The sequence below is a fragment of the Fulmarus glacialis genome, unplaced genomic scaffold, assembly GCF_000690835.1.
Source record: "Fulmarus glacialis isolate BGI_N327 unplaced genomic scaffold, ASM69083v1 scaffold46525, whole genome shotgun sequence".
NCBI classification, from domain to species: domain Eukaryota; kingdom Metazoa; phylum Chordata; class Aves; order Procellariiformes; family Procellariidae; genus Fulmarus; species Fulmarus glacialis.
In genome coordinates, this window is record NW_009215831.1 from 15,458 (window position 1) to 34,375 (window position 18,918).

At 44.7% G+C, this 18,918-nt stretch overlaps 2 protein-coding genes across 2 annotated transcripts; both read left to right on the top strand.

Annotated features, from left to right (window-relative positions):
- The first annotated feature begins 2,847 nt into the window (after positions 1-2,847).
- Positions 2,848-8,117, top strand: LOC104077730 (keratin, type I cytoskeletal 19-like). The gene is made up of 8 exons (XM_009579065.1): positions 2,848-3,432; positions 4,417-4,499; positions 5,043-5,197; positions 5,457-5,620; positions 6,046-6,171; positions 6,293-6,519; positions 6,835-6,980; positions 7,765-8,117. The coding sequence occupies exons 1-8, from the start codon at positions 2,848-2,850 to the stop codon at positions 7,788-7,790; spliced, it is 1,512 nt and encodes a 503-aa protein (XP_009577360.1). The 3' UTR covers positions 7,791-8,117.
- Positions 8,118-13,058: 4,941 nt separating this feature from the next.
- On the top strand, positions 13,059-18,173 carry LOC104071502 (keratin, type I cytoskeletal 19-like). The gene is made up of 8 exons (XM_009579064.1): positions 13,059-13,595; positions 14,491-14,573; positions 15,131-15,287; positions 15,707-15,868; positions 16,329-16,454; positions 16,639-16,865; positions 17,371-17,501; positions 18,073-18,173. Exons 1-8 carry the CDS (start codon positions 13,107-13,109, stop codon positions 18,096-18,098), a joined length of 1,401 nt encoding a protein of 466 aa, XP_009577359.1. The 5' UTR covers positions 13,059-13,106; the 3' UTR covers positions 18,099-18,173.
- Positions 18,174-18,918: the final 745 nt, after the last annotated feature.

Sequence of the window (18,918 nt, forward strand, 5' to 3'; positions counted from 1 at the left end):
AACCATCTGTTTCCTCCTGTCTTACATTTAGGTTGTAAATCCTTTTGGGACATTTTTATGTCTTAAACTTGCACAGTCCTTTCCTATGCATTATTCTGCCCCAAGGCTATGCTCCTAGGCTACAGGAATACAAATAATAACAAAAGTGGAGGTAAAGAAATCAGTCCAGTGGGGAAAAAAGCCGGCACTGATGGATGTTTCAGAGCAAGATGGTGGCTCACAGCTAGAGAAAGCAGAGAGCCATATAGCCAGCAAAAACACACACACACGCCTCTGCCCGATGTGTGGTGAGGTCTCAGTGCCGAGCCTCGGAGCCCTGACACGGTCGTAAGGAGCGGGGCAATACCACACTGCCTGGAGTGAAACTGCCACGCGGCCGAGCAAACTGCCCACCTGCCAGTAAACACAGCTGCAGCTAGCCAGCACACGAGCGAGAGAAAAAATCAGACTGGTTTTAAAATACGGTCTGGTTAGTCAGGGACTGGCTTTTGGATGCATTTGCTGCATCAGTCCCATGTTCCATGTCCCAGTGAAACTGGCAGGAGCCCAGTAAAGCTCCAAAGAATGCAATTATATCCCAAATATGAGTACTTTGGAAGAATTGTATGATCATTTCTAATCCTCACGGGTAAAATATGATTCAGTAGCCTGTGGACCTTTCAGCCAGGACATGCGTAAAAGGTTGTTCAATGCTGCAAACCAGTTTGTTTTGTAGAGCAAGACCTAGTCCTTCTTCCTATTAGGTAACTGCTGAAAGAAGTAGGTGTAGGTGCTCCTTGCCCACCTGTAAAGAAATGTCCAGTATCTGCAATGTCTCCTCCTAAACCTAAGACTCTGAAAGGGGAAGAAAGGCAACCTCAACCCAGAGCACTGTAGATTGCTATTAGGTAACTTCTGAAAACCTACACAGCAGAAGCAAAGCTCCAAGCAATCCAGGCATTATATTAATTTCTGTTGGCTCTTACAGCCACACCCTGTCTTCAAGTAAATTCCTCAAAATGAATGAAAGGCAGATTTACTCCCTGTCCTCCTTTTTGCTCGTGATTTTCACTATTGTGAGTCTAGGCTGTGTGGGGAGCACGGGGGATCTATTTCTAGGGGGAGGATGGACTTGTATTTCAGGCACTGCAGTCTTAGCTAGGAATCTGAGCTCTAACAGACTCCGGCTCTGTCCTTGAGCAAGTTATTTCACTGAACCATCCAAATAATGAATATTCTAGGATGCTGCCAGCCTTGGGTAGGCGTCTTTTTATCATTTCTGATCTAGGTAAAGAAATAAATTATCTCACTGGAGAGTGGAGAGTCCTAACTTATGCTGGTGAGAAGACGATCACATCTATGTATGCTTGGGGACACTCTCCTACCATGGTGACAGAAGCCACCTAACTGCACACATAGGACACCTTCCCACCAGTAAATGAGAGGTGGCTGAGCGTATGAGTGTAGGTTTTCTCTGCCCTTCTGTCAGGAGGTGATGGCTGCTCTCAGAGCTCCCTGTCAGGTGTCACACTCACCGCCAAAGAGGATTTATCACAACTGCTCCTGTAAACATGGACATACTTGAGTCAAAGGTTACCTGTGAGTAAGAGTTTCTTGGAAATTCCACCCTGTAGGGAACAGAAGCCTCTGTCCCCTGGAGAGCAGAATATCCTCTCATTACAGCAGTCTGCTGGAGAAAGATACTTGCACTGGCGGAGCCAGTTCTCTGAACGCTCCTGTGGCTATTGCTTGCCTGGTTTTGGAGATCGTGCTCCCATGACTAGCTAGGCTGTGCTAATGCCTGCTATTACTCTGACAAACTCGGTTAAGAAATGCGGAAAGCTTTTCTCCTTCTTATTTTGTGCTCAGCACAATCTTAGTAATGGCAAAGACCTGCAGGGTCACATCTCAGTCCATCCAGGGAACTATATATATATACATCATCGCCCATGGATACTCCCTTTCCTGTCATCTCTTTCTTTATCTACGATCGCCACAAACTGAGGCAGCATGGACAGCAATTAAAGCAATTGAAAAATAACTTCAGAGAGGTACTTCATACACTTCAGCTTACATCAAGTCTGTGTAACATCTAGACACAGAGATAAACAGGGACTTCCAACATTTAGCAGGCCTGATCTTCGCAGACTGTGAGCAAGTTGACTTCTTGTGTTTGCATGACCAGAGAAATGTAAGCCACAAATGGGGAACTAAACCCACGGGGGAATTACCCCAGTGATTTAAGAAATCTCACAGTAAAGCATGTATTAGACCTAATATCTGTCATTGTGCCAGGTGACAGACATCTACACCACGATATTCCTGGTCTTTTCACTACTACGGTCACTATTATTTACACTTTTCAGAAGTGAAAATTTAAATTCATTTCCCATTTTTGTTCCACGGGCTCTACCATAGCATGTGATATAAAAATGTTTATTGGACTAAGAATAAAATAAATACAAATTAATAAAAGATAAAAGGCACTTTGATGTTATAAATACCAATGTTTCTTCTTTGTACATAATCTAGGGCAACTTTTTTTCTTGACTTGTTGTAAAGTTTGCATCATACAAAAAGCTGATGACTCATAAAACATTATTTTACTTTTTGGAATAAGCTGCTGACATGTAAAGTATCTTCCTTGTGAACTGGGATTTCTAGAGGGAAACTGCCTATGGGCTGTTTATTCTTGGCATAAACAGCAAGACTAGCCAGCCCCGTGAGAAGAAGAAACACCCTATAGGTGACACCCCCTTTGGAAGGTATAAATAGAGATCTGCGGCAACAACCAACCTGCAGTCTGATTCAATATCAAGCTGTGCATCTTGCTTTGGGCTTTGGGTTGGATCTGCAGCTGTCCTCAAAATGAGTTGTAGTATTAAGCAGACAACTGGCTCTCTCAGGGGCAGGACCAGCGGTGGCAGCTGTGTTATTGGTGGCGGTGGTGGTGGTGGAGGAGCACGGATCTCCTCAGTCTCTTCTGGAAGATACACGACTTGCGGGATAGGTGGTAGCCGAGGGTTTTCTGGTAGAAGCTACTGTGGTGGTGTGAATTATGGAGGAGGACTGAGCACTGGCAGTTTGGTTGGTGGAAACTATGGAGGTGGCTTAGGAGCCGCTGTCCTCGGAGGATGTTCAGGCATTGGATTCAGCGGTGGCAGTGCTCGCTTTGGCGGTGGCATTGGAGGTGGCCTTGGTATTGGTCTTGGTGGAGGGGTAGTTGGAGGGGGTTTTGCTGGTGATGGCATTCTTCTTTCTGGTGATGAAAAAGTTACCATGCAGAACCTTAACGACCGCCTGGCTTCTTACCTGGACAAGGTGAGGTGCCTGGAACAAGAAAATGCTGACCTGGAGTGCAGAATCAGGGAGTGGTATGCCAAGCAGGGCCCTTTTTGTGAGCCACGGGACTACAGCTGCTATTATAAAGAAATAGAAGATCTTCAAAATCAGGTAACATAATTTCTCAGCTGCTTTCTCCATTGTAGGCTTCTCCCACAGTGTCGGTTCACAACTTAATGCAGTTATCAAGAGTAACATTTCATTGTTGTAAAATGCTTTTTATAAACAGCCATTAAAACAACTGCCTGTAGAAAGCCCTAGAGCTCAAAGGTAAAAACCTTGAGTGTTGGACTGTTTCCATTGCTTTTATTCATCAGATATATTCAAAGGGGAAAATGTTATGTTCATGGAATACATCTGGATTGGCTCAGTAGTCTTTCTGAATTAGGTTTGTGCCAAGGTGTTTAAATAGATATATGCCAAGAAAGCAACTAAAAGAGAAATAAATAATGGATCACATTAATTTGCCTGAATCTATATTATTCTGTCATCAGTCTTGCAGAATTCCAGTTAAACATTATCTCCTTTTTTTTTACAAGTTTACTCTTTCATACAGAATTGGAAAATACAGGACATCTAATTAAAAATAAGAATAAGAGAGCATTGCCATAAAACATTTTGAGTATGCAATTTAAAATTAAAAACATTAGTTTGCAAAGTGGGTTTGGCAAAAATTCTATCATGTCAACGCACAAAGAAGAATAAAGTGAAAAGAATCCAGGAAACAGACAGAATGAGACAGACTTATAATTAAGTCTTGAAACAAAGCTTTTAAATCTCTTATCCATGAAAGTAAGATTTAGATTTAAAGGGTTAGGTGGACTGTGGCAGGTGCTGGACAACACTAATTATATCTCCCTAACTGTCTGCATCTGAACCACGTATTTTAGCATTTTAGTGCCTCCACCGTACTTCACTAACACTCACCCCTGTGACTGCCACGCTCCTCACCTCCCCCACGCCTTCTACCCAATATTAAAACAGAAAAAAAAAAGAGAGCGAGAAAGAGGTTAGGTCTGCTAGCAGCGGTCAATGGGGACACTTGAGCCTGAGGATGCAGCGAAGAGACTTCAGGAGTGAATATTCTTTTTCCAGATTGTCTGCGCAACCATAGACAACAACAAGATAATTTTGAACATCGATAACAGCAGGATGACAGCCGACGACTTCCGAGTGAAGTGAGTACCCCTTGGCACACAGCTGTCCCCTTCCTCGGTCACTCCACTCCCGCTCGCAGAGCCGGTGAGAAGGAGCTCCCAGACAGGTCTCCTATGATCCTCTGGTCAGGACAGGCTGGAGGCTATGTAGAAAAGCTCTTTCATCCATTGCCTCTAGAGCTGCCTTAATGAGTGGCAGTTCCAGGATGGAAAATCTGGGAGAATGAGATGTTTTTGTGTGGAGATTAGGGTTCTTCAGAAGGCAGGAGGGATCCACAGACAGGGAGCAGTGTGGGTTCACCTGAGCTGCCATTCTGGCACGTGGTGTCTTTCAAAGGGGAAGCTTTTGTTTTTTCTTGTTGGAGCGCAGAAACGTGGTGACTGACACCTCCGCCCCAGTGAAAAAGCTCCAGAAAAGGCAGACTGAGGGCAGATTTGACGGAGCAAGCCTCAGACCGCTTTTCTTAGCGTCCTGTGAGGCTAGTTAGGAAAATACTGTAAGAAAGATGAAAAAAAAAGTGTCAGACACTGACTACACTCTCCTGCTTTCTTTCTCGCCCTCAGGTACGAGACGGAGCTGGCCCTGCGCCAGAGCGTGGAGGCTGACATTAATGGCTTACGCCAAGTCCTGGATCAGCTGACTCTCTGCAGGTCTGACCTGGAGGCACAGCTGGAGTCGCTGCGGGAGGAGGTCTGCTGCCTGAAGAAGAACCACCAGGCGGGAGGGTCCTGCCCCCTCGTGTCAAAAGCGTTAATTCATGCAGGGTGCATCACCCTCCCTCTCCGTGGTCCCCACCCCTGGGGTGCTGGCTTATGGAGGGGCAAGTGGTTAATGGAGATGACACATATGAACTAGGAGCTGCGAACGTCCAGCAGAGAGGGCCCTGCCAGGGGCTCTGCTCTTCCCTACAGGGGAACAAAGCTCCCTCAGTTTTTTTCCTTCTTTTTAAAAAATGACATGATCTGGGTGTTGTTTCCAGGAAATGAACTGCCTGAGGAAACAATCGACTGGAGATGTGAGCGTGGAGGTCAACGCCTGTCCTGGCCCAGACCTGAGGAAGATCCTGGAGGAGATGAGGTGCCAGTATGAAACACTGATTGAACGCAATCGCAAGGAAGTTGAGGATTGGTATGAGTGCAAGGCGAGTAAATTTACTCAGCTCTGACTTTCCCAGGCTGACACCCAGGCAATGGTTCCACAGTGATTTATTACATGTTAAAACCATGCAACATACTGTAACAGTGTTCAGCATTGGTTGAAATTGACACAGGCGACACTGCCACTCTGCGTCCTTTTCATGGGGTGAAAGGAATTGCTGCATGTTAGTGAGACTTGAGGTGGGAGCTCTTTACAGAGCAGTAAGTAGTGAGAAGAACTGGACAGCAGTACTACTGGAAGAGCAAGAGGAATGACGAGCAGGGTTTACACTCCATTAGAATGAGAGAGTTCACTCAAACCTTTCTCATTTCATGTTTTTTGCTAGCTTCTCTGCTCTTTCCTTAATACTTAATCTGACTTATATTACACATTCCCTGAACACCTTTATTCTGGATTGGTGATTTTCAGATTGAGGAGGTGAATCGGGAGGTTATTACAAGCGGTCAGGAGGTAGAGACGTGCAACAACCAGGTTACCGAATTGAGACGCCAATTGCAAGCTCTGGAAATCGATCTCCAGGCTCAGCTCAGCCAGGTGGGTGGTGAGCTGGTGTAAAGCTCAGCCGTCTCACAGGTATGCTTTGACGTAAGAATTTGTAGTTAAATGCAGTGTTTCTCATGCCTGTATTTGTATCGTGCCACATGTCACTCCTCAGAGGGACAACCTGGAATCCTCGCTGGCTGAGACAGAGTGTCGCTACAACAACCACCTTGCTGAGCTCCAGAGCCAGATCACATGCGTGGAGCAGCAACTGGCTGATCTGCGTGCAGAAATGGAGTGCCAGAACCAAGAGTACAAGATCCTGCTGGACGTCAAAAGCCGTCTGGAGCAGGAGATCCATACATACCGCTGCCTGCTGGAGGGCGGACAGCAGGACCTTATGTAAGCAGGCTTGAGACACACAAAACGATACAATAAAATACCTGTGTCCTGGGTATTTTAACCTAAAAGCAAAGTGAGCAATAGCTGGAGGCACTGCACAGCTCCTTCACCCTCACTGACCTATTCTCGCTGCCTGGTAATCTGCTTCCTCACCCTGTGCCAGCCATTGCCACAAGAAGAAAGGTCACTGCAATATTCTGCCAATTTCATGCCAAAGAGGAAAACAGATTGAAGGCAGTAGGGACAACGAACAAACTGTAGTTCTAGTTTATCTGACATTTCCTTCACTAAAATGTTATTTTTCTGTTCCCTTAGTCAGCAAGGAGGAATTGGTCAGTCTTCGGGTCTAGGAGGAGGAGTTGCAAGAACAAGTGGAATAGGAGGAGGGGGTATCATTAGAACAAGCCATACTTACACTTCATCTTCCCAGATGCCATCCTGTGCAGCTGCGGAGATACAAGGTAAGACGTGCAACACTCCGCAAGATTTCCAGAGTCTTCTCTATTCTAATGCAACAAGGACAGGCAGCAACAAAGGTCTTTCCCACATAGCTTACAGGTGCTATTTGAAGGTTTTATTGTGAGGCTACTGGGAAACACATGATGGGAGTCCAGAGAGGAATGGCTACAAGTGCTTTCAGGAGCTGTGACTCTGCTAGGAAGCATGAGAACTGCAAAAAGGGAGGAGGGGGAAGAGGGATAGAAAGGAGAAGGAGAGAGTCAGCAGGCAGGAAAGCTGCAGAGAACATGGAGAAAGGACTGACATGAAATCTGGGACAAAGGAAAGAGTAGGAGAAAGCAGAGCGCCCAGAAATCAGAAAAAAAGCAGGAATCATGGGAATACTAGCAGAAAACTACCAGTACTATTTCAGGGGCAAACTTTCAGCCAAACTGAAAAAGAAGGAAAGAAATATGGCGACAATTGGTCCAGGAGAATGAGTGTGAGCAGGGGCATTTTTGTGGCAAGGACCGTGATGCTGTTCCCTCATCCAGATTGCTGCTGGTGCAATGTCTGCAGCTTCCACCATTTGGCATTTTTATGTAAAAGGGCAAACCGTGCTCAAGCTAGCTACAAATCCCATCTGCCTGACTGGCAGGCAACAATCAGACCTTTCCAGGAAGGGACAGTATTTTTCTGAAATTCTAATTGAATTGGCTTGTGAAATGATCACGTGTATAGAATGACAGTGTGGGAAAGAATCTATCTTTGCTATAAACAAAGTAATGTTTCCTTTGATCTCTCTAGTGCCTTGCAGAAGGATTTGTGATTAAACAGAGAAATGAGAATATCCAACAAGAGAACCCTGAAGCAGAGCCATGGATAAAGAGAGAGAATATTTACTGTATGCCTCTGCAAAGAGCAAGGAGCGTGCTCTTTTGTATTACTCAGCAATGCTAAGCAATGTGTCAGCGGGATAAGCAGAGCGTTGGGCCACATTCTGCTTTATTTTGCTATTTGCTTTTTCCAGTCTGTATTGCTGCGTGTGCCCAACCACCATGACTATTGCTGGAGTTAACCAGTAGTATGATCACTAATGTACCTGCTGGTGAAAAAATTTCTCTAATAAAACTTTGCTTCTGCCTGATGCAATCAAGAAACCCATGTCTGCAAACTGAGTTCCTTTAGAAAATCAGGTGCTGATCCATGCACAAGGGTCACCTAAACTGGTCAGGATCATACGCCACTGGGAACAAGGCTGCTTTGCCAGTGGGAGCCAGAGAATGGCCTCACTGACCTTGCAGGTCTTGTCCACCTCCTCCCTGTCAAGGCCTGTAGCATACGTTGCCCGTTCCTGCATGACATCCTCCATGATCTACACAGACAGCCAATTCAGGCAGAAGCCTGTGTGCTTCCCACACAACATTGTGCTAAAACACAATTTTAGAAAAATTTTGAAAGTCAGTGATGGAACATCTGGAGACAGATTACCTCGGCCCCAGTCTAGTGCTGACACATCTGGGCTGTGCCCGCTCATACTTCATCATCCAGCTTGGGGATTGTGATTAAGATGAAGAGGAAATCTTGGTCTCCACAACTGATTCAATTTCTGCTGACATGGCTTATATTCTGACCTAGCCCTTTCATTTTATAGGAATCTTCCCATTGGGAAAAGGACTGGAGGCAAAAAGTTTATTTCACATAGTGACTGAGTAATTTACTGGTCATCCTTCCATTTCAAAGAGTTTCAACCTGAACATCAGGAACTTTTGAAAGATCATCTTTACATTAAACATACCTTCTTTGGCGAACTGGAGAGGGCAGGAGGGGGGTTGAAAAAGTGCAGCTCAACAGAGAATACAATGGAGAAAAAAGCCAGCTAGGGCCTTTGGATACGCAGAGCCATTATGTCTTAAACCTTGTAATCAAGGCAAAGATCACTCCCTCCTTTGTGCCTCAAACAGCAGCCGTGTAGCTGACGCTGAGTCAGTGTGGACTGGCATCGTAGTGTGCACGCGTCCTGACACTGACCTGCCTAGAGAAGCGAGGGCAGCAGTTCGGTAGCTCAGGGCCCTGGAGCACTTCTGGTGGGTGCAGCCATGGGAAACGGCCATGGTGAGCTTGCAGAGTCATTCTGGGTTTGGAGACTTTTCAGTTAAAAGTCATTATGAGCCACAGGGTATTTTGAGGATTAAATTGTCTGTTGGTCCAGAAAACCAAGCAGTGATCGGTTTTACATGTCCACTCCACCCTGCAGGTTCACAGCTAAACCAGCAGCACTGGATATGGCTGCTGTTATTTCTGGTACACTGCGATGTGGCTACTACAGAAAGAGTCATATTCACTCATGAGATGACCTGGCAAAGCAAAACTCCTGGTTACTCCCTTTCTGTCAAAAGCTGGAGCTTATGGAACAGCCAGCCTCGGGGGAGGAGGAGAACGGGTACAAAGACAAAAACATTTCAGGACCATATATACAGTATAGTGTGGCACACTTTTCTAGCATCAGTTCTTTTATATAGACACCAATTTCTCTGTAGCTACAGAAATAGACTTAACACAACCCGAAACCTTCCAGGAAAGCAGCATCTCCAAGCCCAGAGGTAGCAAGTGTCTGAAGAAGCTCAATCGTTAATGTATCAGTGAGCAGGTGAAAGGTGTCCTTCTCCTGCTCTAAAGACCATGGAGAGAAGATGTCTCAGTGGTATTTCTTTTATTTCATCTACCAGACACTAAACCGAATAGTATCCAGGGTCTAGAGCAAAATAAGAAAATACAGCACTGGAACAACTGCAATAACGACTCAGAAGAGTGGCCATAGTTAGAAGTTTTTAAACCGAGACTCTACATCAGTCTTCTTTAAAGATCAGTTCCAGTCCTACAGAAAGTCCCAGACTTGATGCAGAAATCTCTTGGTAGACGTGTAAGGCCAGTGCTTCACAAGAGATCAAAAGAGTTACTTGTCATGGTTATAATGGCAAATTTCCATTGGTTGGACTCCTCTGTGTATATCCCAGTTGTTCTCACAGCTCTGGCTGAGAAGAAGTCGGAAAGGAAATCTTTCCCTTTTCTTTTCCCATTGTCTTTCCTGCCTTGTTCAGTGCAAAGAAAGACAGTAAGATAACCCACTGCTGCCCTTCTCTGGCCTCAATCCTTCCCAATCCACCAGTCCTCGCACTCTCATTTCTAAAAATATAAAGATACTGTACTGACACTCTTCCAGTTTTCAGTCTTCTGGAAACTCTAGGGTACCTACAATATATAAAAGCTTGCCGCTTTCTTCCGGGAGCCCCAGCTGATTCCCACCAGGTCTGGGCTGGTCTCCTTCTCTTGCTAACTGCTGCTGACATCTAGCTGCTCCACCTGATTCCCTCTATTCATATCAAAGGCCTTCCCACCCTTCCCACCAGGTCCGGCAGGTGCAAAGCATGCACTTTCACAAAGGAGCTGTCCTAAATTCCTGAGAGGTGAAGGAGACCTAATGACATGGACAGAAGGACTCTAATGATCCAGACTTTATGAATATGCCTCTGGAAAGCCCCCGGGGGTGTACAGACTCAGCTCTTAAGACACTGTGATGTTGTTTGTGGACCTACAAGTTGGGATGCGTCTGGAAAGCAGCTCATGAGAAGGTAGCTTGTGATAAACAGTTCCCCAGCAGAAAACACCCTGGAAACAACCCATATATTAAGGAGCTGCAAATTATGGAGCTGCAAACCTTGGGCTGGAAACTACATTTCCATGAGATCTCCATATTTCTTTGTGCTAATGAGACAGACCCAGGAAGCTTATGAGTTCAAATAACTGAATGAAAATAGCAGGGAAAGCTTAATTTATTTTTTTAAGGTCTTCAGAACAATTATTTAATTTTATCTTAGCTTAACTAGTGCACCCATTTCCTGAAGACAAAAAGGTAAAATAGCAAGAAAGAGAGAAAGCGTGTGCCATGCGAGGATCCTGGGCAAAGGTGCCTGCTGAAGACCTGCAGCAGAAAGAGGTGGATCTAATGGATAAAGCCACAGGCCCACAGGGGACCAATGTATCACAGAAGAGCAGGAGCCATCCTCTCTGCTCTCCGCAATAATTACTGCAATAGGCATGTAGACATCCTCCACTCCCACAAGGAGTAAGTCATTCCGTGTTTCTGCCTGCATTATTCTGATGTGCTAAAATGATAACTGTGGAGCAGAGGAAGGAATGCGTGCTCACTCAGAAAAGATGCTTGCTGCAGACAGCTATTGGGAAACTCCTGAAGAATCACAGCAGGCCAGGCAAAGCTTCAAGCCATGCAATATTACGTCAGTTTCGGTTTATTCTTACCACCACACCCTGACTCCAATTATGTTCTCCAGTCCTAGTAACGAAATCCAGGTATTCCTTCCTATACACAATAACTTTATTAGAGTTTTTACCTATTCTGAGCTTTGCTCCTTTGTATTTAGGGACTGAGTGGAGCACAACTTGGAAGGAAGGGCAGGCTGACATTCAGGCACTGCAGTCTGATACAGGAGACCTAGTTTCAACTGCAGACTCTGCCAGAGGCGTGCTCTTTGTCTTTGAGTAAATCACTTTGAGCAAGTCTCTCACACCTCTGTCTCCAGCCTGCTGGAGATATCACAGGAATGCTGCTGGCTTTCATTGTAGTGGATAAGCAACATCCAAGGGTGCAGAGATAAGGGGAGGCATCTTTTCAACAGAAATAAGGATAAGAGCAATAAAATGATGGGCAAATCCATGAATACTGGGATAATTCAGTCCTTCAGTAAATGGGATTATTTACTTGCCATAATAATAGCTATTCCAATCCACAATCCTGACACAGAGTGAGGATTTGAGCAGGAGTTTGATCTCGCTTGTTCCCTGGTGAAGCAGGCTTGGAGAATTTCTTACAGTGAACGGTTAGTTTCAGAAAGCTGTGGAATGCCTGTCTCTTGCTCAACGGCCAGTAGAAACAGGTTGTCCCAGAGAGAAGGCCATTGCTCTTGAGTCTTAGCAAAACATCTCATGAAAATGAGCTTAGCCTGAATTTTGATGTCAGAAGAGTGAAAGGATTCTTACTTTTTAATTTCTCTGCCTAGTTAAGATTTGGAGATATTAGTGATAGAGAAGAACCTCTAGTTTTTACTTAATCCATCTTCTCCAAGCCAGTGTAGAACTGTATTGGGCAACAATTGCTCTGCCAGCTTTATCAGCAATTCTGTCTTTTTATTTCCTAGGACAGTAGTCCCAAACCTCTTATTAGAATGCAGCACATATTGACAGAGAAATTGCCCATAGGATGTTTCCACTCCCATCCACTGTTTCAAAACACCCACCCTTCCCCAGCAACAATCACTATCCATAATGATGAAAACTGCAGAAATATCTTTCACTGAACAACAGGAAATATTTAAAGTACTTTTACCTTACTTTGCACTCTCCACATAAAGAAACAAATCCTTTGTGAATTACTGGAGAGCCGCGATCATATACGAAGAACCTTTCATCCATGTCCATTAAGAGATCACTCCACGGTCTCACTTGTCTCGTAGCAGAGTGTTCTGGAGTTGTCATTTTGCCAATGGAGAGACTTAAAGGTTAATCTCTGTGTCTCTGATCTTTCCACAAAGTTCTTACATCATTCCTCATACATCATTCGAGAGTCAAACTTCGTATTTATTCTTTCTTTTTCATCTTACATATTCCAACATCAGCACCTTGCATGAAAACTGCTTATTCAACTCAAAATAAAATGAAAATAAATTAATGAGAGATAAAGAGCTCTTTGATGCAATAACCTTTAATGATTTCTTCCTGGTATATAATTTAGGACAGTGTTTTTCCTGGCTTAATGTTGTAAAGTTTGCATCATAAACAAAAAGCTGATGATTCATAAAACATTATTGCTAATGTATTTTTGAAATTAGCAAGAGACATGTAAAGTATCTTCCTTGTCTACCAGGATTCTTGAAAGGAAACTTCCCTTTGAGAAATTATTCTTGGCACCAATGGCTAGAGTAGCCAGCCTTATGGGAAGAAGAAACAGTGGTGACACCCACTGTGGAAGGTATAAATAGAGTTTCACGGCAACGGACAACTCGCAGTCTGATTTAATATCAAGCTGTGCATCTTGCTTTGGGCTTCTGCTTGCATTTCCAGCCGCTGTCGCCATGAGTTGCAACATTAAGGAGACTATTACTGTGTCTAGCAAAGGCAGGAGCAGTGGTGGCAGCTGTATCATTGGTGGTGGTGGTGGAGCACGGATTTCTTCCTATGGGATAGGCAGTGGCAGAGGTTTTTCTGGAAGGAGTTACTGCGGTGGAGTGAATTATGGAGGGGGACTGAGTGTTGGTAGCTTGGCTGGTGGGAGCTATGGAGGTGGCAACTGCTATGGCAATGGCCTTGGTTTTGGCCTTGGAGGCGGTGTGGTTGTTGGTGGTCTTGGTGGCGACTGTTTGCTTTCATCCTGCGATGAGAAGGTCACCATGCAAAATCTCAATGACCGCCTGGCTTCCTATCTGGACAAGGTGAAGTGCTTGGAGAAGGAAAATGCTGAACTGGAATGCAGAATCAGAGAGTGGTATGCTACACAGGGCCTCTCCTGTGAGCCCCGGGACTACAGCTGCTATTACAAAGAAATCGAAGATCTTCAAAATCAGGTAATCCCCTTTTTCAGTTGTTCCTCCTCTACTTAAAGCTTATTTCTGAATTTGTGTTTTGAACCTACTGAAATTGTTAGAGGTAACTTTGATGCTGTTAAATGTCTTTGCAAACATGAATTTTGGCAAGATCCCCTATGACATTGTTGAGTGTGGGTGCATATTAATGCTGCAAGGTGATACAGGTGGGATAACACTCTTAAAAAGGAAAAGGATGCTTTGTTCCATTGTGTTTTGACTATACAATTATAAATATGATATTACCAAGTGTGCTCTGAGGAAATGTAGTAGTGTCAGCCCAGTAGGAAGAGCAAAGCAAGGAGAACTATAGAACAAGAGCAAAACATACATATCAAATGCTGCATCAAATGAAGCATTATAAATTCTAGGTGAGAAAAGTTGAGGATTTAAAATTGACTGCTGCAGTGGCACAAAAAGCCTGATACTAGTATGTCCACAATGAAAGTTATGGCTGATCTTAAGGCTTAAATATACCTTCCAACTATCTTCCCTGAAGATCCTTAAGCTTGAAGCCAAGAACACGCCAGCCTGAATGTCAGCTGAGACTAAATGTCTCAAGGAAGGTTCTTGAGGTTCACTTCTTTGTGAAGCATCTTTAGAACTTGCCTTCAGACCTTGAAACCGGGAAGTCCCATCTCACAACTCTCTAACTCCCAACTTCTACACAGTCAATCTCTTTTCTTTACTGACTGTGAGTTAAGGAGGCAAAGCTACCTCCTGCAATTGCTCTGCTCAAGGAACAAGGTTACTTAAGTAAGAAGGTAACAGAAAAAGAAAATTGTGAAGACTTACTACCTAAATGCAATCTAGATACACCTATAGACTATAACAGCAGAGAGAAGTGAGACATCTCTCATGGTCTGCTCTTTTCCAGATTGTCTGCGCAACCATTGATAACAACAAGATCATTCTGGACATTGATAACAGCAGGATGGCTGCTGATGACTTCCGTGTGAAGTGAGTGCCCCCCTGTGTAGATGAACCCCCTTACCTCCTCCCTGTTCCCTTCCATCCTACTCGTGGAGTCTCAGTGCACTAATTATAGACACTTCAGACAAGTCTCACTACAACACCACATTAGGACAGGATGGAATGATGAAACACATTTTGCTTTAGGTCACCAGCCCTCCCTTAATTAGTGCTCTCGGGTAAAACATTTGGCAACAGTGTTTGTCGGTGAGGGCTGGGGACCGACATTGGAGGGAGTGGCCCTTAGTGGTATAGTTCGTGCGTTTCCATCACAGACCAGTGCAGATTGGGATCAGCAAACCATAAATGCCGCTGAATAAGTGGTATCAGACATACAGTGATCAGGAGCAGGAAAAAAATAGATGAGGAAGAAAAGCTTTCACATAACAGACATCAACTGCAGTGCATAAATCTAACGCACAGTGCATGCAGCTTACACAACAAAATACAGTTTAGAGCAGGTAGCTGGGAAAGGAGACCTTTGCATAAACTGAGTGCATGTGAGATGTTACCGTTCTGAATTTCTGCTTTCTTGCACCAACCAGGTACGAGACGGAGCTGGCCCTGCGCCAGAGCGTGGAGGCTGACATTAATGGCTTACGCCAAGTCCTGGATCAGCTGACTCTCTGCAGGTCTGACCTGGAGGCACAGCTGGAGTCGCTGCGGGAGGAGCTCTGCTGCCTGAAGAAGAACCACGAGGAGGTAGGGTCCTGCCCTTTCCCTAGGAGCACCACGGCCCTGATGTAAAACTTTGCCTACACGAATGTGCTCTAAATTTAAAAGTAAAGATCAACCACTTTGACGCCACAGCTTTCCCATCAAACACTTCTGGGGTTCAGACCTCGTGGGTGGTGCTCTGGCAGAGAGGCGGCTGTGGCTCTCGGGGCTGCGCTGGCCCTTGGAGTGCCAGAGGGGGGTGAAAGTTGCTGCTGACTCCAGCGGATGAGGAAAGAAATTACCCAACAGATTTGCTGGGGAAAACACTTGCACCATCTTCCAGCGCTTTACAGCCACAGGTGGGAGGCACCCCTCGCAGGAGTGCTGTTCTCAGCCACCAAGCTCTGCTCTTCTGCGTTGTCTTTCAAAAGCCAGTATGCATCTGATCTGGGTTATATTTCCAGGAAATGAATTGCCTGAGAAAACAATCAACTGGAGACGTGAGTGTGGAGGTCAATGCCTGCCCTGGACCAGATCTCAGGCAAATCTTGGAGGATTTGAGATGCCAGTATGAAACACTGATAGCGCGCAACCGCAAGGAAGTTGAGGATTGGTATGAGTGCAAGGTAAGCGACACACACCTGCGGTGAAACAAACTGACACGCACATTTCAGGGCACAGGAGTGTTTCAGAAAACAGACATGGAGGCAATAAGCAGTTCTTCCTTTACAGTGGAGCCCGAGATCAGCACTCATTATACCCTGTGTTCCACAGGAGACACAGGCCTGTCTGACCAGTTTGTTATGTCCCATCTGGAACAGCAGCATTTGCCGCAAGGCCTTGTGGTGTGTTGTTGGAACTGAGATATTCCACATTTGGATTAAAGACACTTAATAGCCACGAGGTCAATGCAATTTGTAAAAAGAGCAAGCAGTTGAAGCCGGCGGTTAACGCCCAGTGCACAGAGAACTCGCCCTGCTCACTTTTCTTTTTGTTAGCTACTCACTGCATTCTGCTTCTGTAACAGCCAGTCCAATTTACACAGATATTCTCTGAAGCTCTTTATTCTGGATTGGTGATTTTCAGATTGAGGAGGTGAATCGGGAGGTTATTACAAGCGGTCAGGAGGTAGAGACGTGCAACAACCAGGTTACCGAATTGAGACGCCAATTGCAAGCTCTGGAAATCGATCTCCAAGCTCAGCTCAGCCAGGTGGGTGGTGAGCTTACTTACAGCTGTGACGTGGTTACTGCTGGATTTCTTAGCATGAACAGCCAGACCTACCAACCAGCACAATGGTGGTGAATAGCTCTTTCATTTCTGCACTGGAAATAATAACCTCCAGGGTGACACTTAAATGAATGTTGTTTCTTTGTTTGGTTGTCTTGTTTATCAGAGAAATAATTTGGAATCCTCTCTGGCTGAGACTGAGTGCCAGTACAACACCCTCCTTGGTGAGCTACAGAACCAGATCACATGCGTGGAGCAGCAATTGGCTGAAATAAGAGCGGAAATAGAGTGCCAGAACCAAGAATACAAGACCTTATTGGACGTCAAGTGCCGTTTGGAGCAGGAGATTCAGACCTACCGGTGCTTGTTGGAAGGAGGACAGCAGGACCTTATGTATGTAGATCTCTAAATAAATGAATAAATGAAAATATCAAAGATCTGTATTACGGACTGGGAATACGAAAAATCTTTAGTCCATCTTAATGCTTTCACTGAGATGAAAAAGTTGTCTTATGAGCAACTTTACTGTGATGAACATTTAAATCTGAACTAAATGTCACTCCTTGGGATTTGCAAAGCAGAGAAACCAAATCTGTTAACTGCTCGTTACAACATTGCAAATACTAGTATTATGTTAGCATTCGTAACAATCTCTTTTCTATAGTAAGATGGGAGAGAACTGTCAAAATAAGAATTAATTGCAAAGCTCTGCATTGCATTTTCATGCCAAAGGAGGGCACAAATGCAAAGCAATTCTGAAAATGAAAAAAGAACGCAATGTAAAATACCCTAACCCCTATAAAAGACATAGTTTGAGACTTTGTGTCATGTAGTCAGTCAGCAGTGTCATGTAAAGTCCTAAAATTCCCTATTTCTCTCACCAAATTTATCCCACTAGTCATGGAGGAGGAATCGGAGTAGGAACTGGTGTAGGAGGAGGAGTCATTAGGACAAGCCACACCTATACTACAACTACATCTTCCCATTGCCAGCCCCAAGTCCCACCCTGCAAGACTGGAGATATACAAGGTAAGAGCCATGTTTCCACAAACGGAAAACTGTTTTTTTCAGTTTGTTCCTTTGTAATAAAGCCAGGAAACAACACACTCTCCTAGGACACGTTATTGGTATCTTCTCAGAGAGTTACTATGCTGCAGGTATGATCTGCTACAATGGATCCAACTACAGTGCTAAATTGGCTGTGTCACTAAGAAAGAAGTTTAAAGAGAGCTCTGACTGAATATGGAGCAGCAGAAAGCAAATGAGAGACAAGAGGGAGCAGTAGGACTAAAAGGACAAAGCTAGGGAAATGAGGCATAAAGAAAAAATCTGGAAGTGGAAGTAAGGAAGACAGCCAACAGAGCTTAGCAAACAAGTCTGGAAGGAGTGAAAAGAAGAGCAAATCTGTAACTTTGCGAGTGCAAATTCCCATTAAAACACAATTATTTAGGGGACTTCTGGGGTTTCCTGCGTTGTCTGCCAACTGCTCTCATTTAAGAGTGTATTCTTGAAATAAGGGCACTACATAAACCAAATTTTTGTTATTTGAAGGATTTTAACTCTGTTCCAATCAAATAATGCTGCTATATTTTTTCTCCAGTGACCTGCAGGAGAATTTGTGATTAAGGAGGAATGGACTAGAAGATGACATACAGAGAAACCCACAGACAAAACAAGAACACTTGATGTTCACTGCACGCCTCTATGCAGAGAAAGTAGAAGTAACTCAGCGATGCTTTGCCATGTATCTAAAGGGGCCTGTTGTGAGCCACCTTCTTCTCTGTTCTGCTACTTCTGTTCTGTAATGCTGTAATCTCTAGAAATTGCTTTAGTCAGGATCACTACTGTACCTGCTGGTGAAAAAATTTCTCTAATAAAACTTTGCTTCTGCCTGATGCAATCAAGAAACCTGTGTCTGCAAACTGAGTTCCTTTAGAAAATCAGGTGCTGATCCATGCACAAGGGTCACCTAAACTGGTCAGGATCATACGCCACTGGGAACAAGGCTGCTTTGCCAGTGGGAGCTGGAGAATGGCCTCACTGACCTTGCAGGTCTTGTCCACCTCCTCCCTGTCAAGGCCTGTAGCATACGTTGCCCGTTCTTGCATGACATCCTCCATGATCTACACAGACAGCCAATTCAGGCAGATGCCTGTGTGGTTCCCACAGAGCATTTTGCTTAAATTCATTGCAGAACAGCAAAGGAGGAAGTAAGTGGAGCTGGAGGTCGTCAGTGAAAGAAGAGAGAGATCAGTGACAGAAATGTCCATGAAAAAGCAAGCTCGGGATGGTGTATATCCACACACAGTTATCAGCTTAGCAGCCATCCCTAGTGCACATCTCCAGCTGCTCTCCAGATGTGTCAGACATTAAACTGTGAGATGCATTGGCTGCTGGCGAGTACGATGTCAGTCATACACGTCTTATCAGATCTGCATTGCAGTCA